Raw genomic sequence first — 12,207 nt, 5'->3', positions numbered from 1 at the left:
TCTGGATGGTATATTTACAGCTTGAATGATGTCAGTGACTCATATAATTGGGTTTTCAATGCGACAGTTTTGCCGAGTCAAATCCGTGCGTAGTTGGAAATCCACCACATGCAGAGTTCAGGATCATTGTCTGTGTGCAAATCACAAACCCTCAGTCACTCACTCACTCCCTCACCCACCCACACACACACACTCCCTGACCCACCCTCACTCGCTCCTACACCCACCCCTTCACCCACCCATCCTCACACCTTCACCCACCCTCACTCCCACCCACAGCCACACTCACTCTCCACTCACCCACCCACCCACACACACACACACACACACACACTCCCTGACCCACCCTCACTCGCTCCTACACCCACCCCCTCACCCACCCATCCTCACACCTTCACCCACCCTCACTCCCACCCACAGCCACACTCACTCTCCACTCACCCACCCACACACACACACACACTCTCCCTGACCCACCCTCACTCGTTCCTACACCCACCCCCTCACCCACCTAGCCTCACTCCTTCAGCCATCCTCCCTCCCACCACAACCACCCTCATTTCACTCACCCACCATCACTCCCTCAGCTATCCTCACTCATTCCCTTATCCACCCACCCAACATCACTCACTCCCTCATCCACCCCCACACTCAATCACACTCACTCATCTATCCTCGCACTGACGCGCCCATCCTCGCACTCACACATCCATCCTCACACCCACGCACCCATCCTCGCACTCACACACCAACCTTCGCACTCACGCATCCATCCTCACACTCACACACCCATCCTCACACTCACACACCCGTCCTCGCACTCACACACCCGTCCTCGCACTCACACGCCCGTCCTCGCACTCACACACCCGTCCTCGCACTCACACACCCGTCCTCGCACTCACACACCCGTCCTCGCACTCACACACCCGTCCTCACACTCACACACCCATCCTCACACTCACACACAACAATCCTCGCACTCACACACCCATCCTAGCACTCATACACCCGTCCTCACACTCATGCACCCATCTTCACACTCATCACCAATCCTCACACTCATCGCCAATCCTTGCACTCACACACCCATCCTCGCACTCACACACCCATCCTCACACTCACACAGCCATTCTCGCACTCACAGACCCGTCCTCACACTCATCACCAATCCTCACACTCGTGCACCAATCCTCACACTTCTGCACCAATCCTCACACTCACACACCCATCCTCACACTCACACACCCATCCGCACACTCACACACCTATCCTCACATCCATCTTCACACTCATCACCAATCCTCGCACTCATGCACCAATCCTCACATTCATCACCAATCCTCACACTTATCACCAATCCTCACACTCACACACCCATCCTCACACTCACACACCAACCTTCGCACTCACACACCCATCCTCACACTCACACACCCATCCTCACACTCACTCACTTACACTCACTCACTCATCCACCCTTGCACTCACTCATCCACCCTCGCAACTCACCCACCGTCACACTCACCCACGCTCACACTCACCCACGCTCACACTCATTCTTCCACTCACACTCACTCACCCACCCTCACCAACGTAATTTCATTCATTCAGTCACCCACTCTCACACGGGCCCTCAGACTCACTCACCTACCCTCACTCTCATTCAGTTACCCTCACAGACACCCTCACTCACTTAATCAGCTTGAGGGGGGCAGGTAGGTGCAAGAAGAACGGAAGAGAGACCTGGAGCGAGGCCTTGAGGCCTAGTAGAGTCCAAACATGGGTACCCGAGGGGACTGCTGAGAGTTGGGGGAATGCAATGCAGGCAACGCCCAAGAAACACGGGCTGAGCCACAGAAACGTGGGCAGAGTTGGGGAATAACCGGGGGGGAAATGGAAAGAACCCGGGGGAAAACAGGGTGAACCCGGGGTGAAGCAGGGAGAACCTGGGGAAGGTGGCCGCAGCCAGACCAAAGCACCAGGAACCGGGTGAAAGCGGCAGAAGCCATGGGAAAAGCCTGGTGAACGGAGGCCCCATGTGCTCCATAGCCTGACTCTCGATCTCCACATACTTTCATTTGCTGGTGTTCACTGCTTTGAGCCTAACAACAGCAAAAGTGGGAGAGAAACAGGCTGAGATTGGACAACGTGTCACCTGCAATAATCTTCAAACTCACTGAGTCATCTTACCAGCATTTTAAACAATCAATCCAGGGCCTCATTAAGGGGCATTGCGAGCTACAGATTGGACAAGCCTGGTTTATAAATTTGAGAGTTATTTGACAGGTTGACAGTTCCAGTGAGTTGAAGAACTTTTTATACACAGTTATGTTTACTTTCAGCTATTTAAAAGTGTGCTCTACCAATTCCAACGGGTGCTTTACCTCTCCTAAACGTGTCCCAGGACCATATACAAAGGAATACCTTAACTCTCCTCAGGTCTACCCTATCTATCCAAATTAATCCATCATGTTCAGACCAGCTTACCTAGTCGAATCTGCCCAGTTTGGTTTCACAATCCTGGGTTGCCAAACTGCTACTTCAATGGAGGCAGCTGATGGTTTAAATGGCCAGCTGCCTCCATAAAACGTGCCTGCGCGAAGCCTGGACACGCTCCAGTCTCGCCCCTCCTAAATAGGAAATACCATGTTTTGGGGCAGGATTTAGAATATTCAGCCATTTCTGCTATTTTTGCCACGGCAGCAAGTTTCTCTAGGCCATTATTGTATTTAGAAAATTTTGCCTGCACCGTAAAAAAGGCCTCTTCAATTGATGGTCACAATTGAGGCCTTCCTTTGGCGGCATGATGACGGAGTGATTAGCACTGCTGCCTCACAGCACTGATAATATTTATCGTCACAAGTAGGCTTACATGAACACTGCAATGATGTTACTCTGAAAAGCCTCCAGTCGCCACATTCCGGCACCTGGTCGGGTACACGGAGGGAGAATTCAGAATGTCCAAATTACCTAACAGCACATCTTTCAGGACTTGTGGGAAGAAACCAGGGCACCCGGAGGAAACCCAGGCAGACACAGTGAGAACGTGCAGACTCCGCACAGACAGTAACCCAAGCCGGGAATCGAATCTGGGACCCTGGAGCTGTGAAGCAACAGTGCTACCGTGCAGCCACTGGGGACCCGGGTTAGATCCCGGACCCGGATCACTGTCCGTGTGGCGTTTGCACATTCTCCACGTGTCTGCGTCCCAAAGATGTGCAGAGTAGGTGGATTGGCCACACTAAATTGCCCCTTAATTGAAAAAAAAAATGAACTGAACATAGAACATACATACATGGGCCATTTGGCCCATCGAGTCTGCACCGATCCACTTAAGCCCTCACTTCCACCTATCCCCGTAACCCAATAACCCCTCCTAACCATTTTGGTCGCTAAGGCCAATTTATCATGGACAATCCACCTACCCTGCACGTCTTTGGACTGTGGGAGGAAACGCACGCAGACACAGGGAGAACGTGCAAACTCTGAACAGACAATGACCCAAGCCGGAATCCAACCTGGGACCCTGGCGCTGTGAAGCCACAGTGCTATCCACTTGTGCTACCGTACTGCCTCTATTGGGTACTTTAAATTTATTTTAAAATAAACAATTGAGACCTTCCTTCAGATGATGAAGTTCTCAGAATTTTCAAGGAAGACCTAAAAATAGGGTGGGATTTTGTGAGAAAAGGAAGCAGAATATACTTTCATAACTAAACTAAAGAACACGCCCAAAAAACCCTGTCATTTTCTCTTTCTATATATATCCCCTATCTCAAGGAAAAAGTAGTCTAAAGGTATTGAAAATAATGGGCTCCCAGCCAAAATTTTCTTCTTCAAGTTTTCTTCAATAAAAATAGTAAGCAAATTTAAATGTGAAGAATAAATATGATAATAATTCAGCCTAGCAGATTGGGTTAGTAGGGGGTGTTAAAACTAAGGAGACAGTTCTATAACACACATTTATTCTGCCCACACCTACTGGTGCATCAATGACAACAATCTGTGTCAAGTTCAGTCTGCTGCATTAAGGTTCCCCAATGAAAATCAATATCCTTTTATGTTGGAGGGCATGAGAATCAAGGCAGCCAGTTTTATCATGTTGTCAGAGCATCACAAGACACAAAGAGGCTCATCAGTTAGAATTTCCTCAGCTCAGTGAGGTGAACTCTGGTAAAGACAGCTCCTGTTTATACCCACCTCCCACCTATAAAGACATATTGCAAAGTAGACATGGATTTATGGGAACCATAAGACCAAAATGGAACAGGAAAATGCCAAGTCATATTATACTGTGAAGAGTCTTGTTTTATAATAAGAAATGTCAGATAGTGACGCTCGAAAAATCCCATCTGGAACTTTCCCAGGACATCCAGTTATGATTGCCTCAATGCTGGTGTGTGCCAGAATAATTTGCCTTAAGCATGTAGAAACGCTTTTGTGGTTGGGCCACCGAATCATGATCAGAGTTCACCTGAAAGTTTTGTAACTGATTCCAGCAGCCACCTTCACCAGATTAAATACCAGGATTTTCAGTAATTGGATGGCTTAGCATCGTGATCACCCAAACAGTATAATTCATCTAAAATGTTGTAGTTGATAAAGTGGCTCCTGATCTGGAATATCCTTGATCATAGGATCAAAGGCCTAGAAATTTGGCCATGCAATATCCATTCTTGAGCACAACAGACCTGCTAAGCCCCCAGTATGATGGGCAGGAAGCTGGAAGGTTGCTACCTGCCATATTCGGGAAAAACAAAATATTATCATGAGGTGCCCATGCCTGAAACAGGCATTAAGCCCTCTCTGTCAATGCAAAAATTAGCCTAATGCCCACACTACAAAAGATGGCAGAGTACACTCTGAAACCAAACCTTGGGCTCCCTATTAGGTATCAATCAATCATGAAAGCTTTTGAAATAAACTCAACAAATGGAAGGCCAGGAGGAGCAGGAAAACTCAAACGACCATCACTCCACACCTCTCCCCCAACCCAATCCCCCACCCAGCCATGCCACCAATCCCACTAGATAGTCCTGCCACCGCACTCCCTCTCACCCACCCTGACATCTGGGGCGAAATTCTCCGGTATCGGCGCGATGACCGCCGACTGGCGCCCAAAGCGGCGCAAATCAGTCGGGCATCGCGCCACCCCAAAGGTGACATTTTAGCGGCGGGACTTCGGCCCATCCGGGCCGGAGAATCGCGGGGGGGGGGGTCCTGCCTAATTGGACAGCAAGCCTGCCTTCAAGTCCCTGGAAAATCCTGCTTCTTGGCTGACAGAGGTGGATTCCTGACCAGGAATTGAATCCGCCTCCTGATTCTCACTTTCGAGTGGAAAATCCAGCCTCTGTAAACGTAAACCCTTGCCAAATCTCCTAGATCCAAGATGAGATCTAAATATATCTTTTCACAATGTACCTGCCATTTGAACTGCTGCATGTGAAATGAAATCATAGCCAGGTGTCCACGTTCCAGCTGGAGGACCGGGGAGCCACCCTGCACATACCCTCACCATCCTGGGGTCTCCGATGGCCCTGGAGACCTCACCCCCCCACCGAGTACGTAGACCAGCGCTGATCAGTGCCCGGCTGCAGCGTCTCTGGAGAGGCCGAAGAATCGAGGGAGGCCGTTGGATCCCATGTAGGTAGGTCGTAAGTAGGATTGCGGCCTACTTCCACGAGCGTCATTCGGTCCTGCCCATTTGGGACAGGGTTCCGTGTCTGACATCTCGCGGGACTTCGAAGATCCCTGGGAGGTGCGAGAGCACATCGCGGCTGGAGAATCACGCCCTTAGTCTCAGAAAGGGAGAATCCCGCCCCATGTCTGTGATGCATCTCGATGGGCAAAAAACACACTGCGATTCAGGATGGGACTCTTTGCCCACTGGGAAGAGGTTGAGGGGGATTCTTGCAATGATTTTCCATCTGGTAGATAGTAGGGAGACACCTCTGTATTTACTGCAATTGGACCTATCTCCCTTTTTGAATATAGTTATGATCACAGTATCCCTGGGATCCCCTAGCATGCATTCCTCTTCCCATAGGAGGGAGTGTTGCCCACGATGTTGTATGTATGGATGTTTGTATGTTCGTGTTTCTGGATTTTGGCAGTGATTCCATCAGCTCCAGAGACTTTGTTGTTTTTCAGCCGTCAAGTTGCTTTTCAATCATCACTCTAGACCAGGGTGGTGCCGAGATTGTGCCAGATGGGATATTGAAGAATGGAATTAAGGGAATTGAAGTCAAAAGCAGAGTCCCAGTTAAGGAGTTCTTTAAAATGTTCTCTCCAGCGAGCATTGACTCACCTCCATGTCCTTCATGAGCTCCCCTCCATGCTTGGCTCTCAGCTAGAGGGATCCTTGAGTGTTTGGGACATAAATCATCTTGATAGCGCTGAAGAAACCACACATGTTGTTGGTGTCCTCGAGTTATTGGATCTCCCATGCCCTTTTCGTCCACCGTTTGTTCCTTACTTGATGGGTTTTATGCTGTACCACCATTTTCAGACTCTGCTTTTCTCTTGAGATGTTGAGAAGTTTACAGTCTGTGAAAGTTTTACACCTACCCTCAATTAGGTCCTGTATCTCCTTGTTTTTGTCAGTCTTGATGTTTCCTGGTTGAGAGGCCATGTGGCAATTCCCAGGTGCTTGTTATGCTGGACTTTAGGGTCGACCAAGCATTATTGGCACATTGTAGCCCCTGGTTCTTGGAGGCTGAGAAGTTGGTAGTGAGGTGCTCACTGAGAACTGCTGCCTTGGTGGGATCTTCGAGGCCTTCAATCTTAATTTTCTTTTGGCATTGCTTTTGTTGCCTCTGTTGTTTGGTGGCCAGGCTGGTGAAAATGGTAGATCACATAAGGTGGCTATTGGTCCAGCAGTCAGTCATCAGTACCTCTCATGCCATGGGTGATGCCGACATCTCTACGAAAGATGATATAGTCGAGCAGGTGTCAGTATTTGGACTGTGGTGTTGCGCTTGTCTTTTGGAAGAACAGGATTTTGGTCACATTTAAGAAGCAGACACCATTGAAGCTTGCTTTCCCAACTCTTTCCTTACCAATCAAATGCTTCCAGAGATTTGTGTCCTTCCCAATTCTGACACTGAAATCTCGAAGGAAGATCAGTTTGTCGCCTGCTGGGAATCGGGCTATGAATTGCTCAAGATCGGTGTAGAATCCCTCCTTAACCTCATCTGTTGTCTCAAGTGGAAGAGTCACTGCACTGGATTGCAAGCAGATAGATCCTCTTACCTCCAAAGAAGATACTAATATGTGAAGGATAAATTATACAGGAAGCTCACCTTTAGTTACACTATTCTTCAAGGTGCGGTTGGCGATTAGGGATTATGTGGAGTTCAATCAGAATGGGGAGGTGTCGGGTCACATTTTTTGGGAAGCACTGAAGGCAGTGATCCGGGGAGAAATCATCTCATATACGGTTCGTGTGAATAAGGAAAGGAGGGCAGAACATGACCGTCTAGTGAGCGAGATAGTGGAGGTGGACAGGGAATATTCGAGGGTGCCCACAGTGGAGGGATTGGCGAGGAGGAAAAAGTTTCAGGGGCAATTTGACAGGCTGACAACGGGGAGGGCAGTAAGGCAACTGCATAGGGCAAGAGGGGTGCAATACGAGTATGGGGAGAAGGCGAGCCGCATGCTGGTGCACCAGCTGCGGAGGCAGGCTGCATCCAAGGAAATATTGAAGATCCGGACTGGGGCTAGGGATGTGGTGTCAGAGCCGGGGAAGATAAATGAGGCATTTAGAAAGTATTACAATGGACTTTATGAGGCAGACCCAGGAGAAGTGGAGGGGGACATGGGGCGGTTTCCGGACAAGCTGGAATTTCCCCAGGTGGAGGAAGCACAGAGGCAGGCGTTGGAGGAGCCCCTGGGGCTGAGGGAGGTGCTGGATAGTATCAGGGGTATGAAGTCGGGGAAGGCCCCTGGGCTGGATGGGTACCTGGCAGAATTTTATAAGGAATTTGCAGCGGACCTGGCACCACATCTGTTGGGGGCGTTTAATGAAGCACTGGAGAAGGGGGAGTTGCTGGAGACGATGAAGCAGGCAGCAATCACACTAATCCCCCAAAAAGGGAAGGATCTGGTGGAATGTGGGTCGTATAGACCCATATCACTATTGAACACAGATGTGAAAGTATTGGCTAAGTTGTTGGCGGGGAGGATGGAGGATTGTATCCCGGGAGTGGTTGCAGAAGATCAAACAGGCTTCGTGAAGGGCAGGCAGCTCGCGAGTAATATAAGACGGCTGTTGAATGTGGTGATGAATCTGGCTGTTGAATGTGGTGATGAATCCGTCGAGAGCTCTGGTACCGGAGGTGGTGGTGTCCATGGACGTGGAGAAAGCATTTGATCAGGTGGAGTGGCGGTACTTGTTCGAAGTTTTGGGAAGGTTTGGCTTTGGGCCAAGATTTGTGGCATGGGTGCGGTTGCTGTATGTGGCGCCAAGAGCGAGGATGAGGACGAATGATATGAGCTCATGAAGCTTTGACTTACACAGGGGTACGAGGCAGGGGTGCCCACTGTCGCCGCAGCTGTTTGCGCTGGCCATAGAGCCTTTGGCGATGGCTCTCAGGGGGTCGGCAGAGTGACAGGGGAAAATGAGGGGACAGAGAGAGCATCGGGTGTCGCTCTATGCCAATGACCTCCTGTTGTATGTTTTGGATCCGTTGGAGAGTATGGAAAGGATTATGGGCCAGTTGGGGAGGTTTGAAGGGTTCTCGGGATACAAGCTGAATGTAGGGAAAAGCAAAGTATTCCCGATGAATGAGCTGGCACAGCGGGCTAATTTAGGGGGGTTGCCATTTACGATAGGTTAGGTAATGGATGGGTCTCCATAAGTGGAACTTAACAAAGCTGGTGGAGGAGGCCAGGGAGGATCTTAAGAGATGGGATACACTGCACTTAACATTGGCGGGGAGGGTCCAAGTGATGAAAATGAATATTCTGCCGAGGTTCTTGTTTATCTTTCAGGCTCTCCCGATCTTTATACCAAAGGCCTTTTTTCGGAAGGTGGACACAATCATCTCTGACTTTGTATGGGCAGGGTTCGCCAGTCTGGAGGAGCTAAGGGAGACGGTAGAGCTGCCGAGGGGTAGTGAGTTCAGGTATCTACAGGTTAGGGACTTTGCACAAAAGGTCTGGAAGGTGTTCCTCAGATTGCCGGGATACACCCTGCTGGAGCGAATGCTGCTTCCGGATGTGGAAGGGGAGGGAAGAATTGGGGATATATAGTGGCTGGAGGAGCAGGGAGGCGAGCGGGTGGTGAAGATCAAGGAGAAATGGGAAGCGGAGTTGGGAATGGAGAGCAATTGGGGAATATGGAGTGAGGCACTGCGAAGGGTAAACAGGACCTCCTCTTGTGCAAGGATGAGCCTGATACAGTTTAAGGTGATGTACAGGGTGCATATGACTCGGGCGGGAATGAGTGGGTTCTTTCAGGGGTTAGCAGAAGAGTGTGAGAGGTATGGGCAGGGGGCCAGCGAATAATGCGCACATGTTTTTGGGTTGTGAAAAATTGGGAAGATTCTGGGCGTGAGTGTTCGCGGTCTTAGCCAGGATAGTGGAGGAGGGAGTCGACCCGGACCCTTTGGTGGCGATATTTAGGGTTTCAGAAAAGCCGGAGCTCATGGAAAGGAGGAAGGCCGATGTCATGGCCTTCACCTCTCTGATTGCACGGCGACGGATTTTGCTGGAGTGGGGGTCGGCATTGCCACCTGGGGTAGCAGCATGGTTGGGTGACCTGTACGACTTCATGCGGTTAGAGAAGATAAAGTATGAGTTAAGGGGCTCAGTAGGGGAGTTTGAGAAAAGGTGGGGGATGTTTGTGACCGTGTTTGAGGAGCTGATCATCGCCGGGGGAGGGGGGGTGAAAAAGGAGGATAATCTGTACAAACTGTATAGTTGATTGTTGGGAAGAATGTTTCCCGGGGTGTTGATTTGCTGTAACCTACTTTGATACAAGTTTGAATAAAATGCGTTTTTTTTAAAAATGTTACACTATTCTTCATTCTTCAAAGCTAGATAATCCTAATAGATGAAATTACACAACATACTCCCTTCTTTAATTTCACCACGGGTTAACTGGATTCCAGTATTTAGATTGGCACTTGGATTGTACAAATGTTTAATCACCATTAAAATTCTTCACTGTGCTAATTATCATTGCAACCTTCTTGGTAAAATAATTTGGACATTTCTTTTAAACATAGAGTAAATAAAGTGGAATTTTGTTCTGGTTTTCTTGGTTAACCACCTTGCCTCGCTTCTCTGGTCAAAAAGGCCTCAAGATAGGCCATGTAACGGTGCTGTAGAAAGTGAAAAGGAAGTCATGCAACGTTGAATCAACATCTAAAGTGACACCAACATTTTTCTTAGATTGTCTTAAACACATAATGAAGTACAGAACATAAATAAGTTTTTTTTTACTTAATGCTGAACTAGCAGTATGTCGAACATTCAAATATTCAGTTTAAAATCAGCATTTAATTGCATGATGGGGAAACCTCACACTAATTTTAAGAAGTCATGTGCAGATCACTAAGGTCAGACACCCTCTTCTTGTTTCTGTTTTATGTCGCTCACAAATCCCCATCTCATGGCCTCACATCATTCACTGCTAACAGGCAAGTGGCCCGTTTCCAAGCAGCTGCCGAAGGTTAATGATGACCACCAGGAGGCAAATGATAGTAGTAGCTGGGCAGTTCAGAATCTTCTATCCCCAAACAGAGAGGTTGCTGGCTTGGACTTGACACTTCTCATACCAAGTGGCCCAGATCAGGAGTTCAGAAGATTTATTACTGATTTCCAACAACTATGAACTGCAGTTTCCAAATCAAGAAAACAAGTTCCTTTCTAGATCATATTATTATTTTAGTGCACATAAAATGCCATGTTTAAAGATAAGTAGCCTTCAGAAAGTTGAAGATGTTTTAACACAAGTTTTTTTTCATTTCATGCTGTTACAGCAAAGTGTGATCCAGTTTGTCGGCATGGTGGAGTATGCGTGAGGCCTAATATGTGCTTATGCAAGGAGAGCTACACTGGACCACAGTGCGAACAAGTGGATAGAAACATTCAAAGAGTGGCAAGGGCAGGTATTATTCAACTGCCAGTATAACATATATGCCTTTAAAATAATAGCTTGCATTAAATTGTTTTGGTTCATGAGATTCAGCTGACTCAGTTAAAAAAAGCCTGTCCACCATACACAAGATAAAAGTCATGAGTGTCATGGAATATTCTCCGCTTGCCTGGACAAGTGCAGCTCCAACAACTTTCAAGAAGTTCGACAGGCAGACTGCAGAGTCAGCACCCCATCCACCATCTTAAACATTCACTCACTCCCTCCATCACTGCTGCACACTGGTAGCAGTGTGTACTAGATACAAGATGCAGTTTCTTGAAATAGCAAGGTCTGCTGAATATTGTGGCAATTTGGCTTCTTCGATAACACCTTCCAATCCCACAACCCCTACCACCGAGAAGGACAAGGACAGCTGAGGTACCCTCAATAATTAAACTGTAAAGAAGGCTTTATTAGACTAATAACTATGCTAGAGCTAGAGACGAGAGCTGACTGTTACAGACCATGAGGCAGGCCTTTATGTATGGCTCCCAGATGGGCGGAGCCAGAGGTGGAGTCCCCAGGGTTCCAAGCCCGGTCTTAAAGGGGACATCACCTTACATGATGATAAGGCAGTAACCGTTCATCACATTCACCCCCCGTTTAAAAAGGAGTCCGGCGGGGGCGAGGTGCCATCATAGGTCCATCCGTCTCGGTGCCCGGATCGTCCTCCTCGACCTCCTCAATTCGGGCGGTGGTGCGGCGGGCACAGACGTCCCGATTGAGGGCACATCCGGGAGCACAGCGGTCGGAGCTTCGGTCCGGGTCGGGGCAGGGGAACTAGGCAGGGCCGGGGGTAGCGGAGCCGGCTCCGGCAGGGTGTGTAAAGGGGGGGCTCGGTAGGGGCTCACCAACGGGTGGTAGGGCCGGAAGGGGGTGTGTTGTAGGGGGCGACGGGTCCTGCAGGGGAGCGGCGCGGGAAGGGGCGTCTGTGGTGGAGGATCCAGCGGGTGCCAGATCCCGGAGGGAAAGCGTATCTTGCCTGCCGTCGGAGTACTCCACGTCGGCGTAACTGGGGTTGGCGTGGAGCAGTCGGACCTTTTCAACTAGGGGGTCCGTTT

At 49.2% G+C, this 12,207-nt stretch overlaps 1 protein-coding gene across 3 annotated transcripts in view; it reads left to right on the top strand.

Moving 5' to 3' along the window:
* hhip (hedgehog interacting protein) overlaps window positions 1-12,207 on the top strand; it is a 435,190-nt gene that overhangs the window by 402,953 nt on the left and 20,030 nt on the right. For all 3 annotated transcript variants that reach the window (XM_072496136.1, XM_072496135.1, XM_072496134.1), the window contains exon 13: window positions 10,989-11,117. In XM_072496136.1, coding sequence (XP_072352237.1) covers window positions 10,989-11,117 — 129 coding nt within the window. The remainder of the gene's footprint in view (window positions 1-10,988; window positions 11,118-12,207) is intronic.

The sequence above is a fragment of the Scyliorhinus torazame genome, chromosome 3, assembly GCF_047496885.1.
Source record: "Scyliorhinus torazame isolate Kashiwa2021f chromosome 3, sScyTor2.1, whole genome shotgun sequence".
Lineage (NCBI taxonomy): Eukaryota > Metazoa > Chordata > Chondrichthyes > Carcharhiniformes > Scyliorhinidae > Scyliorhinus > Scyliorhinus torazame.
Note: the sequence above shows the minus strand (reverse complement) of the source record. Positions and strands in the feature narration are given on the sequence as shown.